General features: G+C 46.2%; 2 protein-coding genes across 3 annotated transcripts; one reads left to right on the top strand and one right to left on the bottom strand.

The window, feature by feature from the left end:
- Positions 1-1,939: 1,939 nt before the first annotated feature.
- On the top strand, positions 1,940-14,151 carry JOSD1 (Josephin domain containing 1). 2 transcript variants are annotated; one of them, XM_036891541.2, is made up of 5 exons: positions 1,940-2,305; positions 2,611-3,431; positions 11,000-11,128; positions 11,219-11,413; positions 12,054-14,151. In XM_036891541.2, exons 2-5 carry the CDS (start codon positions 3,247-3,249, stop codon positions 12,151-12,153), a joined length of 609 nt encoding a protein of 202 aa, XP_036747436.1. In that variant the 5' UTR covers positions 1,940-2,305; positions 2,611-3,246; the 3' UTR covers positions 12,154-14,151. The 2 variants fall into 2 exon arrangements, with proteins under 2 accessions (XP_036747436.1, XP_057342343.1); XM_057486360.1 differs by having other exon boundaries at positions 1,940-2,224.
- A 1,102-nt stretch (positions 14,152-15,253) lies between these two features.
- On the bottom strand, positions 15,254-17,012 carry TOMM22 (translocase of outer mitochondrial membrane 22). The gene is made up of 4 exons (XM_036891542.2): positions 16,853-17,012; positions 16,467-16,585; positions 15,952-16,069; positions 15,254-15,748 (listed from the first exon to the last, which is right to left on the bottom strand). The coding sequence occupies exons 1-4, from the start codon at positions 16,961-16,963 to the stop codon at positions 15,674-15,676; spliced, it is 423 nt and encodes a 140-aa protein (XP_036747437.1). The 5' UTR covers positions 16,964-17,012; the 3' UTR covers positions 15,254-15,673.
- Between the last annotated feature and the right edge of the window lie 435 nt (positions 17,013-17,447).

The raw sequence follows: 17,447 nt of genomic DNA on the forward strand, positions 1-17,447 counted from the left end.
TGGTCAGACCTGGCAACCTCCAGGCAATTTTAATAGTAGGATCGATGCCTGGAATATTATAGCAGTCAGTGAAGTAATTAATTAAACGCTGACCTTAAGGTGAATTCTCCATTCACTGGCTCTGAAGAGAGAGCAAATACAGGACCCAAAAAGGTCAACCATCTAAACAGAAGCCAAAAGCACCACAGTGCTTGTGAGCTGTGAAGCCAAGATCTAGAGTCTGTTAAGGTAGTTTCCTATGGAGAGTCTTCCACAGTGTCATCAGCTTTGGAAAACTCCAATCCAAAACAACATCAGCACAAATTTTAGTGTCTTTTCCTGTTTCAAAAGTCTGAAAAGTTTGATGAAACTGAGAGTAGTAATATTGCTGGTCTTGGCCATTCGTCCCAAGCAGCAAGCAAGATCGAGCAGCCATTTGAGAAGGTAACACACCCAAGATGTAGGGTTTGGAGCCCAGGATTTAGTGAACAAGAGGCAGGGTTCGGACTGGCCTTTACTTTCAGAGATCTATCTGAAAGAGGCAACGTCCTGTTCCTGTAAACTACCATCAAGTCTTTTGTGTATAAACACACGTGGAACACTGGGACAAGAGCTCATCCAACTCCAAAAGTCTTTATAATAGTTCTTCAAATGCATTTTGTTCTTTTATCCTAGCTAAATTGTTCACCACTATCCTATGAGGTGGTTAAAATTTTCAGATCTTCGTTGGCTGAAAAGCCAAGTATCAAGACATTGTATTCTAGAATAATTTATATTTAGCATCTTAGCAACTGGCTCTTCCAAGAAAGAGTTCAAGTTCAGAGTATGCCCCTGACGGTAGAGTGGAAAACATGCTCTTCTCACCATAGGGCTTTGCTCAGAGAAAATATCCTTAAGAGTAGGGACTTCCTGAATTTAATAGAGAAGTCTAAAATCCTGTTTTAGAGAGAGAATTCCCTACTCATCTTTACACTCTTTCTGAAGACAGGTTAGATCCTAGGTTCAAATCCTGGGTCTTACTAGTTATGTGACCTCGAACAAGTTAGTTGAGCTTCAGTACCTACCTCACAGGATAGTTAGCAAATTAGTTAATATACCTAAAGCACTTTGAACAGTGCTTGCAGGCCTCCACTAACTAGTCTTTTGCAAACGTAATTGTAATCCTTAGGTGGCTAATAAATTACAAAAATTTAAGATATTTCAAAAGCTGTCTGGATTAGGGCAAGGACTCACAACCATGTGGTAGGCACTCAAGCATGTGTTTAATGGTAACTACGTTGAGTGTAATGGTGTTGAGGCTTGAAGCAGAGTTAAAAGAAATGACTGGATTAGGTGATCTCTTCTATTGTTTTTCCAATTAACAAAAACCCAAAGGCAGCTAAGGTGGATAATGAGTATTTGCTGGTGCCTTCCACATGCCCTACGGGTAAATAAGGGAAAAAAACCCACGCAGGACTGAGTTTACTTTCCTGACAAACACAAAGAGCTTACAGAAAACCCAGAGAGCAAAGTTCTGTGGCAGGCACCGTGAGACCAGGGTGGAGTCCGAGGGAGAGAGGACAGCGGTTTGTTTGTGTGTAGCGGACCGAAATCCGACACCCAGAAACTAAAATAGGTCTCTCCAAAGTACCCCAGGAGAGGCGCCTATCCTCAGCGTGCTCAGGAAAGTGAGGGGCGGTCGGGCCTACTAACCAAGAGAATTTGCGCCCAACCGCATCAGTAAGGTGCTTTGAAATCACCCGGTGAACAGTGCGCTAGACAAACATAAAACGGTCAACACAGGAGTATATTTAATTCAGGTTCTCGAAAGCACTCAGCTGGAGAAGCCCAGCGCAGAGAGAAGGGAGGGGTAGGGAAATTCGCGAAGTGCAGCCGCAGGCGGGTCGCCGCCCCAGAACCGGCCGACACCCGGGAAAAGGAGGTCGTCGAGGCGGGACTCCCGCCGGTCGCCCCGCCCGACTCCGCCAGGGGAGGAGCAAAGCAGAAGAGGCGGGCACCAGCTCTGCCAGCCGCAGCAGCCGCTGCCGCCGGGCTCCGCCACCCTACACCAGGCGGCCCGTTGGACCTCGCACGCCCTAAGCCGCTCAACACTGCACCAACCGCTCCAACCGACGCGCGGCAGGGCCAGCGTCGTCAAAGCCAGAGCCGCTGACGTCAGACGTGACGCCGGCGCAGGGCGGGAGCGGGGCCGCTGGAGGGCGTTTCCGGAGCACGCGCCGGCGAGGGCCGCTGACGTTGGGCTCAGGTGCGCGCGCTTACCTGCGAGCCCGCCCGCCCGCGCGAGGCCCAGGTGTCGGCCCGCAGCTGCAGTTGGGGGCCTGCTGCGGTGAGGGGCTGCCGGCGCTCGGCGTCAGGGCCGGGCGGGGCCGGGGCTGGAGGAGCGGCGGGAGGGCGCTTCGGCTTGCCCTCACGTGACGGGCGGGGAGGTTGGGGTGGGGGCGGTGAGCCGGGTGGGCCGCGGACCCCGAGGGCGAGACAGTTATCCGACCCCACTCCGGGCAGGCCTTCCCGTCGCGGCCCAGGACCCTTCCCGGGTTCCTGCCGGAGCCGCTGCGCCCCTCCCCGGCCAGTGTGGCCCTCCGCGGCGGCCCGCCCGACCGCCGGACCTGACCGGAGTTGTCTTCTCCGCAGGGGCGCGGCCACAGGGTGAGAGTTCGCGCTTTCCAAGGGAGCCACGCCGCCTCGGCCCGCGCCCTGCGGAGCCCCACCTCATTGGAGGGGATGGAGAGCCGCCCCCCAGGCCCCAGCGCGGCCCGCGACCCCACGCTGGCCGGCCCTCGCTAGCTGCTCGAATTCTGCGTTTTATCCACCGCCTAGGCCTTGTCTCTTGAATCAGTGGCGTTGTGGTTCAAAGGAAATGGAAGAAAAGGAGCGATGTGACCGATTCCGTTCGGTCACCCTGCCTTGAGGCCTGGTGGGCATTTGCAGAGAGGAAAATAGAGGAAGACAATCGTGGGATTTTTGGAGGAAGGCGTGGGAGAAGGCAACAAGGTCTTAGATTATATATAATTTTTAAAAATTCTGCACTTTGATACTGGAGGCGAAGTACACTAATCCAAAAGTTATCTTTCTTTTGAGAAGAAAGAAGAGGTGGATTCTTTTTTCCTTTTGATTCCAACCTTTTCTCCCTGTGACAAAGCATAAATTCATGGACACGAAAAAATAAGGTGGATCTCAGGAATCCTGAAAAGACTGAGAAGCTCACATTCTTCCTCAGGAGGAAGGGTGGGGTGTTTTTAGCCCTCTCTGGAACCTAAAACGAAAAACATGAGTTGCGTGCCATGGAAAGGAGACAAGGCCAAATCTGAATCATTGGAGCTGCCCCAGGCAGCACCCGCACAAATCTACCATGAGAAACAGCGCAGGGAGCTTTGTGCTCTTCATGCCCTCAATAACGTCTTCCAAGACAGCAATGCCTTCACTCGAGAAACATTGCAAGAGATTTTCCAGAGGTAGGATACCCTCTCTCCTTGGCATCTTTCTACTTTTGCTATTTCTGAATTTCTGTGGGCGGGGCATTGTCTCAGCTACATAAACCTTCAAACCAACAGGTACTCTTGGCTGGATGCTGTTAGCAGGCACAAAGGACACAAGATTGGGAAAGATAACCACTACCATTTATCGATCACTTTATGGGCCAGGCACAGTGCTAAGAAGAGCCTTAATTGTATCATCTCAAGTGGTCCCTACAACAGTGCCGTAAATACATATGTCATTTCCATTTTATGGATAAAGATAGGGTTCAGAGAAGTTGAGTAACATAAAAGATGGAGCCATGAATTCAGGTTTGTGTCTGTGCTGTTTGTTGACCACTGTGCTGTGCCTGTCAGGACCTGCCCACAAGAAGTTTAGTATTGAAGGGGGACAAGTACACACTCATATAATGGCACCTATTATGTTCCCCAAGAAAGGTATTGCAGCTTTTCTATGAGGCCCTGTGCTGGCCTTGGTACTTCTACATTGTTTTGTGTAACCTTCACAACAGTCAGTTCTACTGTCTCCATATTACTGATAGAGAAAATAGGCAGAAAGGTCAGGTAATTTGTCCAAATAGCTTCTAAGTAGCAAAGCTACATTTTGAAGCTGACTCTACTTCATTCCAGATGGCCTTTCTTAACCACTTTGTCAGATGCTGCAGGTTGATAAAAGTTCAGCATTTATCTTTCTGCTTTGATCTTCCAAAATTGTTTTTCAGAGGGTTTGAGATTTAGTTCTGTAGTGTCTGGATGGACACAGCAGTATGCAGTCCATAGGAACTTTGGCAAGGATCTGTCTCATTTTCCCAGCTAGAAAGGGTTAGTCCTGCTTGGTTCTCAGTGCAGAGAAAAATTCACCAGCTCTTCAAACAGTGCATATTGTTAGTTGGAAAAAGACCATTTTCTGACTCCCTTTACTGGGAGGTGAAGTTAATGCCCCTAAATTACAGCTGGAAATTACCTGTTTGGGGTGATATGTGAAACATAGGAATGGACTGTTTACCCTGAAAGAACCATAGACCCTCTCTTAAAAGAATGTTAATCCTAGTGTGCTGACAAAATTATAATGAGGGCAATTATTTTCCAATGCTGGTAATAACCATAGTAATGTCTTACCAGGGCAAATGTGTCATATGCATCATGGTCATTTTCTGGCAAGTAGAAGTAATTCTCTTCAGGAAATGGGACTTTGGGAGATGAGGTAATTTGTCTCAGATCACCAAGTCCTGTAACTGAAAGGAGTAGGAAGGAGACCAGTCCATTAGACTGTTTCCTTTTGGCCAGCCATTTGTAATTTCTTCTATGCCTAATTGGATATTTGAGCAGTAATTCCTAATCTAAGAATAGGGAAAAGAATGGATTCACAGTGAGTACATCAATGTGCTTAGTACTTTGTAATATGTAACGATCTTGTGACAATCTTAGCAGTAGTAGTCTTAAGAAACAAGGATTCCATTTAAGTAGTTTGCCCAATTCCACTCACTAGTAAATGGAAGAGTGAAGATTCTGTGTGTCTACTCAGTTTTTTTTCACTTCTGTAAATTTGGCCTCTGCTCTGACCTGATGACAGTCACTGACACATAAACACTCACTCTGTGCAAAGCACTGTTCTTAGTGCTTTCCTTGTATTAACTCACTTCTCACACCAATCTTAATAAGGTAGATTCTGTTACATCCCATTTTTCCAGATGAGGAAATAATGGTATAGAGTCCACCAAGCTATTAATGTATTAATGGCAGGATTTGGACACTAGCTCTGTGACTCCAGGACCTGCCCCCCTAAACTGCTCTGCTGCTTCCTGTAGAAAGGCACATCAGAGCAATTATATCATCAGTAGCCATTCACCCTGCTAGTAACTTCGACTTGGGTCTGAAGATGTGGACTATGATTATAAGCTGTTTGTGGATAATAGCAGGATTCATTCAGCTGTGTTTTCTCTGAATGAAAGAATGCTAAATATTTGCTAAACACTCACATGAAACCAGAGTTCTATTTTAAAGCTTCAGCAAGTTGTACTGCACTCCTCAGTTCCCTATCAGCACAATGTAAAGACACACTTTGAAGTAATAGCAAACCAGTATATAAAATATACTTGTCCCCACTCCAGAGGTTGAATTCTTTATAGAGTATTTGTATGGAAAGGTTCTGTGTGGATAAATAGAAAAAAGAACTGTGAAAGGAATTGGGAAAAGGCAAAGGGAGAGAAAAAAAGGCAAGGGAGAGATGGAATTTTTTTAAACAAACATTTACTATGTGCCTGCAGTGTGCCAGGCACTGTAAAGAAAACAGGTTGGACAGGACTCAGCCACTGAGAAGTGTATCTCAGAGCTATACATTGACCAGGCCTTGAGAACAGATTTAAGTGACGTTAGAACCATGGAATTCAGAGCAATCTAAATGAGAAAAATGATCTCTTTGAATTGTAATAGAAAGAACAGTAATGTTGGCAGAATTAACGAGATAATTTAAAGTTCTCAAAGTTTTCTGCTGTTCTGAAGATGTGGCTAATCAGTGGTAGAAATGGGGGGAAAATTTTGATTTAATGCCATTTGTTGAGAGGAGATTCATCCTAGTAGTTGAATTTTAGCCTTTAAAAAAAAAAAGAAATACAAAGGCAGGGTGGAGTTTCAGTACAGCTGTGGATATAAGATGACTCATGTTTGGAATAGAAATGAATAGGAACTTACAACTAAGCAAGTGACTTGGTAGCAACACTGGATGGGAAAAGAGGAGTCTGGTGTGAAAGGCTTGGTCCAAGATTTGAGGACAGTGGTAACATCCACGGTGATAGCAAAAAGAGGTCACTGACTTGAAAAGAAAATGTTTTCAACATGTGGAATTGGAGGAAAGATCAGAAACTGGGCAGGTATCAACAGTGTGCAAGTATATAGATGTGGATATTTGATCTCATACATTTTATATATGTATGCTTTAAAAAAGGACTTACAGGTAAAATACATAGTAGCAGCTTGGCTATGTAGTTGTGAACATCCTCAGGCCTCAAACATTTTCACTAGGCTCATCTCGGTTTTTCAGTGATCAAATGTTCTTAAAGCTAGGTATGAGTTACTCTCCCAAATAAAATGGCTATTAAAATCTAAGACAAAAACTAGCTTGGTACCAGGGAAAAACCTAATGCAAGATGGAAGGGCAAAGAGATTATAGGTGCTGGTGAACAATCACCACTCTAGGACTGAGGGGAAGCCCTTCCCCCTCCCCACTAAAAGGTCCCTGAGCCTATAGAAGGAGCCATATTTAAAGGTATGGGGTTGTAAGTTGAGAAAGGTGTTGAGAGTGTTAACTTCCTGGAGATTTAATTATCTTGTCCAATGGCCAGGCAGTCATCACCAAATGATTGTCCTTGTCGCAGCCAACCCCTATAGAATACGTCTATGTGCCTGGCCCTGTGATCTGTGCTTTATGAATTTAATAATATAAAGACACATAAGTTCTGAGCCATGTTTGCTAATGTCACATCTCTTCATACCTGATAAAAAGGGAAATAATAATTAGGGGAGAAAAGGAATCTTGACGAATGCCTGTACATCTCCTTGTCATTAAAATCTGAAATCGTCACTGTAGCCAGACACGTGGTAACCACGAGAGAGGACCAGGGGCTCAGCTGAGGGTACAGACCTACATGAAACCTGGACTAGAGCTCATCTCCTCACTTGCAGATCGCTTCAAATCTCAGGGCTCTAATCTCTGATTGTGACAACTGAAAGCGAAAGGCTTGCTTTATAGTCCAGAATTTCTATCAAAATCATTAAGGTAGTCCTGAACAGGAGTTTGCCAAAGAGTCTGAAGAAAATCCATTGGAACAGAACAGGACTTCCTGGAAATCACTGGGACTGGTGTGTTGAAATATCCCGGAGACTGTTCAGTGCAGCCTTAATGTAGAGGCTGAGTCCTAGCTCCACCACTCACCAGCTAGATATGACTGTGCAAGTCACTGTAACTAACCTCTGCACCTCAGCTTTATTTACATTATCGGCTTAATCTCAAGATTGTTAGAAGGTGTAAGTGATAAAGCTTATAAAAGTAGCTAATATAGCAAGCACTTGAGTATTGTTAAAGTATTAACAAGTACTAGTAATATGGGCACACTGGTTGGACCCCACTTGTTCAAATAGTCACTCCTCTAAGGATGAGATGGAAGCTGTTTTCAGCATTTCCTATATTGATCAGTTTGGCCAACACATTTATTCAGTTTATTCAGTTGCCCAATGCCCAGCTGTGAGGAATACAGAGTAGAAGAACCATTCCCTTTGCTTTGGAATTTACTGTTTGTTTGTATAAAATAACTGAATTCTTCAGTGGTCCTATAAGATAGGAATCATTCCCATTTTTACTGATAAGCTAACGGGCACGGAGATTAAGTGTCATGATTTAGTATTGATGTTGCTTGGATGTAAACTCATACAGCGTGCAGTCCTCCTGATTGCCTGCCTTTTTCTGCTGCACAGGAGCCAGGAGGGAGCTCATGGAAAAGGTAGGATGTGAGCTTGAGTTTGAAGAAGCATTAGGATTTGGCCTGGAACAGGAAATAGGTCGTGGTGCTGGAAGTGCACTAAGCCGAATGAGAAGGAAGCAGCAGGCCAAGCAGGGCTCAGAGGGTGAGAGTTGGCCAACCAGGCAGTTGGCTGCACTGCACTGGTAGTTTCTTTGCAAGAGAGTGAAATGATACCTTGGTGAGTGTGGAAGGAGAGTTCGGAAGCAAGGAGATCAGTTTAGGAATCTGTCTCAGAAGCCCAGGTGTGGGGTTAGGAGAGAGTGGGAATAGGCAGGGGAGGATTTGAATCAGAAGATGTGGGACAGGGAGGAGAGACCCTTGGAACACAAGTCCCGTAGGGTACATCTCAAGAAAAAAATGTGTGGTTGAGTATGTTTGGGAATCGAAGCTCATTGTACCGTCTCCTCAGACTCAAGGTGAATGTCAGCATATTAGGGATTCCAAGAATTTCTGCAAGAAACCTGTTTACTTGATTCATTCAGCCATGCATTAAATGCCTTCTGTGATCCCCTAAGGTTTTTGCCTGGTAAGGAGTGAGGTGGTGCAAGAGGTAGGAAGACTCATGCATCTACTGGCTAGAAACTTTACTGAAAGTAATGAGAAGCTATTGAAAAATTGCTGAAGGGAAAGGAGATCCATTTATGTTGAGCAAGCTTTCTTCCCTGTGCTTTCTCATTCAGTACTAGAACCCACTGAAAAGCTTTGTCCTGTTAAGCTACATTTTAGGCCCAGGCCCCAGGGACTCAGCTACCCTTTTCTCTTAATCAGTACACTCCCACCACCTGCTCTGATTCTTGTGTCCTTGCCATAAGGAGCAAGCATGAACCCAAGTTTGAATCCTTGTTCTGTCACTTGTCAGATAAGTGATCCTGGGCAAGTCATTTTAAATCACCAAACTTTGTTTTTTTTTAAGCCTATAAAATGGAACTGATTCAGAGCCTCTGAGGTTTATTGTGAGGATTAAATGAGATACATAAGAAAGCATCTGTTATCAGGCGTGACACAGTTTTCAATAAATGGTTATTGCTACAGGTAAAATACAGTTTGGTTGCAGAGTGGAGTCTAGTGTCCTTGGATCCCCTTCTTTGCTAGCCCTGGAGACAAGAATGCAAGCTCTTTTTCAGGATCCACTACTAATATTACAGGGAAAGAGATAGGGTAACAAAAAAACGCTGAGAACATTTCAGCAAACATTCCTTGAGCACCTGTCATGTGCCAGGGACTCTTCAGATCTTGGTAATGTAGCATTAACAGGATAGAGAAGGCCCCTGCTGTCATTGTAGTGTGGAAAAACAGACAAGTGAGCAAATGTGTCCAGTAGTAACAAGAGCTATAATTAAAGCAGGTGGATGTAAGAGGAGGCGATGGAAAAACTAAGGTTGGGTGGTCAGAAAAGGTCTCTAAAGCAGTAACATTTGGAGACCCAAATAATGAGCAAACCAAGTGAAAATCTAGGGGAAGAGCAATTCCACAAAGCAGAAACAGCACAAAGGCGCTCAAGTGAGAAAGCTGTGTGTGTTCAAGTATGTAACTCCGGGGACAGGAAATCCCGGGGCGAAATACCAGGCTGAAACAAGTCAGTCAAAGGGAGAAATAAAAGTTTAAAACCCATGTATTGCTTACAAACTGCGGTCTGGGGCCTTCTCTCCTGCTCCTGCAGAAGCAAGCGGGACCTCCCCCAGGCTCTCAGGTTCAGATAAGCTCTTGATAGCCCAGGTAATTATCCATTGATATGGAGATTACCTACTTTCCACCCCTTAGGAATACCTGCCTATTCATATGGATATACTCTAAAAGCTAGGCGAGAGATTCTGGAATATTAAAATTTTACCCACAAAGTAGCAGAGAAACACCTCTGGGTGCTCAGAGGTACAGATGAGGTCAGCCAGATTCCAAGGGCCTTACAGGCCAAAGTAGATTGTATTTAAGTGCTGTGGGAGGTAAGGGAGGCTTTAAGCATTGGCAGGAGTATGTTTTATGTTTGAAAAGTATCAATATGGTTGCTATGTATTGAGAAGCTTTAAAAAAAACTTTCTATGAGATTTCTTAAGTTTTTAGAGTTGACCTAAAGTTGATTCTCTTCAGGAGGCAGCATTTAGCAACCTCCTGGACACCTGCTCTCCGCTTTAATTCCTGAAGAGCTCACCACATTTCCCTCCCGCCCCTTCACCTGCTGCTGCCACTTCCTTCAAGATCGCCTGTCCTCGGGTCCTGGCTGATGAGCCTTTGAAAGCAAAATAATAGGACTGGAAATGCCTTCAGAACTGACCTCACCTTGAGGTGAAGGAGTAGCTAAAGAGGCTGGGTGAGAAGTGCTTTAAAGCTGGGGGCAAACCAGACTGCCATTGCATTTTATTTGACACATTTTTTTCAGTTGATTTATGTGTGTTTAATACTTTGTAAATCAGGTATTTAATACACATGCATGTATTTGGAATGCTCTGGGTGGATCATGCATTCCAGTTTAATATAAGCGTTACTACTTTTTGTTGTCCCATCAGATTTTGCCTATATTTGGCCCTAGTTCACAGATTTGTTACCTACCTGGGCCTCTGTTGGCCTTTTGAGTATTTCATGATTAATGATTACCAAGTGCGCAAGCCTTAAATAGAAAGCATTTAAATTGTAAAAAAGTAACAACGAATGCTACCCATGCAAATGAACATATTAAATACTACTTTCCAAAGTTTAAAAAGGCTTTTATTAAGACAGGAAGATTGCAGAAATGGATAGGTTGAGGATTTCATAAAGGAGCCGTCTTCGTGGAACCTTGTGTCTATTTAGATTTTCTAAAGGACAGACAGGCCCCACCACTTCTGAAGTGTTGCTTTGCATAACAAAAGAGGTAATCCCTCAGGCAGCAGGATCCCCACTACAAAATACTTCAGTAAAAACTGGGTGCACACCACTTGGGGTGGGGGCAGGGCACGCTCCCTGGGGCAGTGGTGTCAAGTGCTCTTCATCCCTGGAAGTGCGGGGCTAGGAGAGGTTAGGCCGTGGGTCCGAGCTGTCCTCCTTTCACATTTGTAGGTTGTCTCCAAACACCATGGTGACCCCCCACAAGAAGAGCATGCTGGGAAATGGGAACTACGACGTGAACGTCATTATGGCAGCACTTCAAACCAAAGGCTATGAAGCTGTTTGGTGGGACAAGCGCAGGTAAACTGAACCTGGCGGCCAGGTGTGGTGTTACAGGTGGGTCTGGGAAGTTGGCTGCTTCAGAGCCTTGACGCCACTTCTCCTCTACAGGGACGTCAGTGCCATTGCTCTCACTAATGTCATGGGCTTCATCATGAATCTGCCCTCTAGCCTGTGCTGGGGTCCATTGAAGTTGCCTCTCAAAAGGCAGCACTGGATCTGTGTTCGAGAGGTGGGAGGTGCCTACTACAACCTCGACTCCAAACTGAAGGTGCCCGAGTGGATTGGAGGCGAGAGCGAGCTCAGGTACCTGTTGTAGCTGGCTGTCATTGCTGGGCTCCTTCCCCTGGTGTGTAGGGGAAATCGAGCCCGTCTTGTGTTATTTGACAAAGGAAATGAAATTCCTGTCTCCATGGATCTTCTTGCTTCACTTAGAATCATAGGGTCTCAGGCTTGAAAGACCTGAAGCTTTTGTTGGCCCTTGAGGACTTTTAAGTCCCTCTGGTAGAGAAATTCCAGCACCTGGGTTGCTGGCCTTCTGATCTGGGGGAACTGGCATTGCAACATTCTCTACACTTAGGCAGTTGTGACAGTATAGCTGCCAGTTCAGAGAATGGAATAAAACACTCAACCCAGAGAGGGCTTAATTTCCCGGGGACCAAAGAAGAGACTTTTACAGTTCAAAGTCCTTTGGAGTGCCGCGGGCTGGCTACGTTCCTCACAGAACTAGCTACCGCTGGCATTAATACATGAGGATAAACAAAAATTCAGATTAGAAATCAAACTGGACAGATAGAGGGGTAACCAAATGTAGAACCCTCCAAGAACAGATCCTCCTGCTCTTAGGACTGCCAACAGCTTAAAGGAGGTGAAGTTAATAATAATGGTGAAGTGTGGCCCCAAGCCTGGAATTTGTAATTTTACCAGCATTTCATTTCTCCCATAGGAAATTTCTAAAACATCATTTGCGAGGAAAGAACTGTGAACTCCTGCTGGTGGTACCAGAAGAGGTGGAGGCCCATCAGAGTTGGAGGGTTGATGTGTAATGCAGTTCTACCTAACCTTCCCTTCCTAAATCCTCCGTGATGTGCTATGGCCTATACAGTGGGTCTGTCCTTGCCACTTCCCCAAACATCTCATTGGGTTTTTCCCCTCAGATTTGACAGTGCAATAGGACAGATGTGTGGATGGTTGTAAGAACCAGCAAGCGTTACCTGCTCCTGGGAATGGAAGGTAGGAGCTCTATGCGCTTAAGGCAAGCAACCGAAGACCCTTGTTTTATATGAAAGGAGAAAGAAAGGTGGGTCTCAGCTGATTTTCCCTTCCTGTGAGGACTTGACAGAGGCGCTGGAGTTCACTGCTGCTGTACTCGGCTGGACATGCTGCCTCCACTAGCCCTTTCCTGGTGACCAGTGGGTCTGAAGACAGAAAGTGCAGAAAGTCCGTGTGACTGGCTTGTAGGACCCAGAGCATAAGGGGCCTCTCAGGAAACCGTCTCCAAAACCCCAGCAGCAGTGCAACATGCTCTCTCAAACCCTTAATGCCACCATTACCCTCACGTTTAAGGGTGATTGATGGCCACCCTTGGGAGTTTTATAATGAAAAAGTTCTCTAATATTCCATGCTGGGTGGTTGAGTCCTGCAAATTTCTAGTGTGACATGGTGAGCTCAATAGCTAGATACTACTATCTAAGGACGTGGCCCAAGTCAGATGGGGGCAGGCATGGATGGCCCATCTGCCTCACTCCAGCGTTGTCCCTGCCATTTCACTACATTGATTTAGGAGGCTTTGGGGCACAAGATGGGCAAAAGGGCAGTTTCCCAGTTGACCCACTCTGGGAAAATCAGGAAAAAATAAGTTGGCCTTTGACATCAAATTGCATTAGTTTGAGACAAAGTTGGGTGAGGAGCATTGTGAGGAAAAGCTGCTCAGAGAGTAATTGCAGCTAGAATCGGTAGAAGTCCTAGGCTCAGAGTCACTGCAGTAACAAACAGCCTCAAGTTGGGTGGTTATGTGCATTATGTTATAGGATCTGAGTTTGTCCTCTTTCAAAGTTTCCTTCACAGATCGGCTGAGAATTGGCCCACCCCCCTACCTCTACATAGCTGTAGGCCCCTTTCCCTCTGGAACTCGGGAAAACAAGAGGGGAAGTACACCACACTGTGTCACCCAAGTGGCTGTGGTTGCCTCAGGGCAGGTGGGCAGGAAGGGATGGCCTGTCCACCCTTACAGAGCAGTGGTCTTGGCAGGTCAGAGAGCTACCCCACTGGCCAGACTTCTCTCCCAGCAGCAGTCAGGCTGGGGCTTACATGTCAAGCCTGAGTAAGCTTAGCAGGACAAAGCTGAGGCTTTCTCCCCACTGTGACTGGAGTGCATGTTTACACCAGCACTTTTTCTGCACATGTTATCTTTAATCCAACAAGGCCGTTTTTTATGCTGAGTAACCAAGGCCACCAAGTGGCTACTGCATTATATCCCCTCAGCAACTAGCCGCGGTCTCTTCTGCATCCTTTTCTACACCAGACCTGCTTGGCACCACAGGGAGCTCTTTACCCCTGCACAATGACATTCCAACCATCACCAGCCAGAAGTTACAGCCAGCCTTGCTGATTGTCACAAGTAGGACCTTGGGTCCATTGGCACGGTCAGTGATAGTAAGCCATTTCCTGGGAAGAGGAAACTCTTCTCTGCCAATCTGTTTGGGCCTGTGCAAATGGCACTTCAGAGGAGTCCCATGCACTTGAGTCCATGAGCCAATGGGATATGCAAAGACACTTAAAACATTTCAGGGCTGGTTTCTCTGTTCATATCCAATTCTGGTGCTTAGGAACAGGGACCCATGCTGATGTCCAAGGGCAAAAAGCCCCATTTCTTTTAGAAGGGGGCAGGCCTAACCCTGATGCCCAATAGGGGGCAACCCTAAGCTTTGTTTTTCTTGCTTTTAATTCCTTTTTTCGGTTGGCCTTGTGCTGGGTTTGTTTACAAAAGATGTATTTTGTTTAACCAAATATTAAAAATGGAGAACTCCATACATAAATCTCAACTGTGTCTGAATTTTGTAATTACGTACATAAGAGGAAAAAAGTTTAGTATAATGCTGCTTTAGAAGGAATTCACTACCATCGTGAGTCATCTTTTTTAGATGTAGACTCTGCTTTGGTCAAACCTCTCACCTCAAAAATCCAAACAATGATAGCTGATTGGGATTTGGTTCAAAAGCAGCCTTAAGTATTTTTCAATGTAATTTATAAAAACTAGGCTTGACAATTTGAAGAATCCTACCCCTAATCTAAGCACAAGTTTTCTTTACTAGCCCTAACAAGTGACTAGTGTTTTTCCCCTGATCAACAAGTGGAAGATCGTGTAGAAGAGGGCCTGCTAGGTTTGAATTCAGATCTGCCATAGTCTATGCATCTTGGTACAGATTACAAAGCTTTCTGTGACTTTCCTCTGTAAAATAGAAATAGTACTCCCTCCTAAACTGTGTAGTATTGTTCCAGTAAACAACCCACATAAAAGGCTTATTAGCACAATACTAATAAAATTGTGTTAAATGGACAAATGGCAGAGTTCAAAGATGGGGCTACAGCTGGATTCATCATTGGTAGCTCAACAATTATTTTTAAAAGAACAAACCAAAGGTCTGTTTGCAACCTTAGCCTTCCCAGAACTAGAAATCAGTCATTCCCTACAAATCTTTTCTAACTGTATTAATGTCACTGAGTTAGGATAAATAACATAGACCCAGTCCTTTGTTGGCAGATCTGAAATCAATTGACTAAATTCAGGGCAACGGTTACTATTAAGAGATTCTTGACTAAAAATGAATTTTTTTACTTTTGGAAATTTAACTTGTGCCTACAGGGTCAATCAGTGGTAAACAACAGTATTGGCTGAAGGAGGAAATGTGAGGGCAATCTCATTTCAAGGTGTGTAAAAGAAGCATATGGATGACACTTTCAGTTGGAATCATTGTTAATATTTAAATATAAAAAGCAGCGACTTTTTAGACATACACACAGATCTAATGGCCAAAATGTGCAGAGGAAATGAGCTCCTGCTCTGTCCTCCAGTCTCCATCCTGTGGTTGAAGCTGCTGCCTGCCCGCCCACCTTTCCAACATACACAGAGTTCATAGTGGCTGCTTTATGCTACAGCTGTGATGCATTTTGTATTTCATATTGTGTGCATGTCCCTCCCCAACATCTCCATTCTTAAAAACAAAACAGTCATTAATGGTCAGGGGTACATCTTTCCCAATGGCATCAGTTCCTACCCCACAATGGGATAGTGAGATCTTGCGGTCAAGAGTAATTTAGTGAAACGGGTGGGATGGCCAGAGCTAGAATAACCGCATCGCTATACTCTGGTTATTAGTGAGGAGAGAAGAAACAAATCAGGATAGTGTGGAGGGCACATGTGCAACTTGGGAGTTTCCAAGGGACAAGACTGATCTTAGATCAACGTGCCAAAGTTAAAAGAAAAAAAAATCCAAATAATCAGCAGTTCAAACACTATCAAATTTTCAAACTTCTCCGACCAAGATGAGTCAACTATAGAGGTAACTATATCTTTCCAGGAAGTGAAGGTAGAGCCCCTGGTATTGCTGCTGACAGCCCTGTGTTGGGACCTAGAAGTATCTGGAAAAGAAAAGGAGGTATAAGGCATTGTACAAGTCTAGGTATCTTATTTTCAACATACCCGTTAGGGCAGACAAAAACAGCTGATAGCACAGTCAAGTACATAAAAGCGTAAAACAAATCCCAGTCTCTACCCATACATTAACTGCAGGTCTACCCATGTGCTCTCCACCACTGGCAAAAAGCGCAGGGTTTGGGCTTACCTGCCGTTGCTGCAGTTGCTGCTGTTGCTCCATTTGCAACTTCTCAGTCTCAAAGACAACAGGAAGAACCAGAATCATGAAGGAAGTAGTCCCAATCCATAAGGCTGCCCTGGAAAACCTGTAGAGGGAGTGTGAACATGACAGCAAGATAAAAACAGATCTCTCACATACACTCCAATGTTTTTGACAAGTGTGTGTATCCAACCCTTGCAACACACTCCTACCAGAGCAGCAGCAGTTCTGGTGGCTGTATATCTAGAGACTGCAGTCTTAACATTCTCTGGAGTTCTTACAAAGCTACTTACACATCTAATCCGAAATGATCCTCATAAAGATCCTGCCCTTCTTTACAGAAGAGAAAATGAGACCAGAAAAAGATTACACTAGTCCAAGGTCACTGTGAGCTCTCTGGCAGGTTGGCCTCCAACCAAGTCTGCAGCTTCTAAAGCCCGTGTTCACTCACAGCACCTAAGTCGTCCAAGGCACACCCCGATGTCTTTCCCCTCGCTCCTTACCTGTACATTTTCTGGGCCACAAAGAGGGAGAGGTCAAACGTGGCTCCAGCCGCGGAGCGGACCTTCTCCGGGAACATCTCCGTCAGACCCCATAGTCTCTCCGACAGGGTCTCATCGAGCTGTGGTGGAGGAGGCGCGAGTCTTGGCCGAAGCGGCGACAACCCAGCCCCTGCCGCCGGGACACGCCGAGACCCCGGGAGCGAGGGCACCCCGGGCCCGGCGGAGCCCCGAGCCCCGCCTCCGGGAGAAGACGTCTCCTCGCCGACCTCTCCAGGCTCCGCGACGCGCCTCAGCCCCGATCCCGCAGCACGCGGAGCCCACACCCCCGCGCGGGCGCTCCCCGCCCGTACGCTCGCTCTGCGCCCCGCACTGCGCGGCCCCAGTACCTCCTCCTCGTCTTCCTCTTCCAGCTCCTCCTCCGTCTTCTCGGCATCGCCTTTCGGAAGCAATTCGTCCGGGGATAGCGGCGCACCAGGGCCGGCGACGGGGGCGGCCATGGCTGCAGGGAGACGCCGGAAGCGGAAGAGGAGGATGCGGCGCCCCCAGCGGACAGCGCTGCCTTTCTGGGAGTTGGAGGCCGGCGGGCTGGGGCAGCGCGCCACCGTCTGGCCGGCGGTCTTCACGGGCCTCCGGCTGAGTCCGGCGGCGGCGGCAGCTTTAGCGGACAGCGTGGGAAACTTCCCAATGGGGGTTCTTCCCTAATTCCTTTCGGTGGGTTTAGGGTGGGCCCAGAAACCTGCATTTTAACAAGCTCCCAGGGATCACACTTAGATAAACACTAATCCAGTTTCATTGCCGTGAGGGGTGTTATTTGGTAGACGCCAGAAATTTGGAGGTTCATTGGTCTTTGGGGAAAACATCGAGTAAACAGTCCCAATGTACTAACAAAGGCAAGGTTAACAACACAAGTACTCTAGTGCCAGGCGCAACCCACCGAGGCAATCACTATTATCCCCATTTCAGACATGAGGATACTGAGGC

Source organism: Manis pentadactyla, chromosome 10, assembly GCF_030020395.1.
Source record: "Manis pentadactyla isolate mManPen7 chromosome 10, mManPen7.hap1, whole genome shotgun sequence".
Classification (NCBI taxonomy): domain Eukaryota; kingdom Metazoa; phylum Chordata; class Mammalia; order Pholidota; family Manidae; genus Manis; species Manis pentadactyla.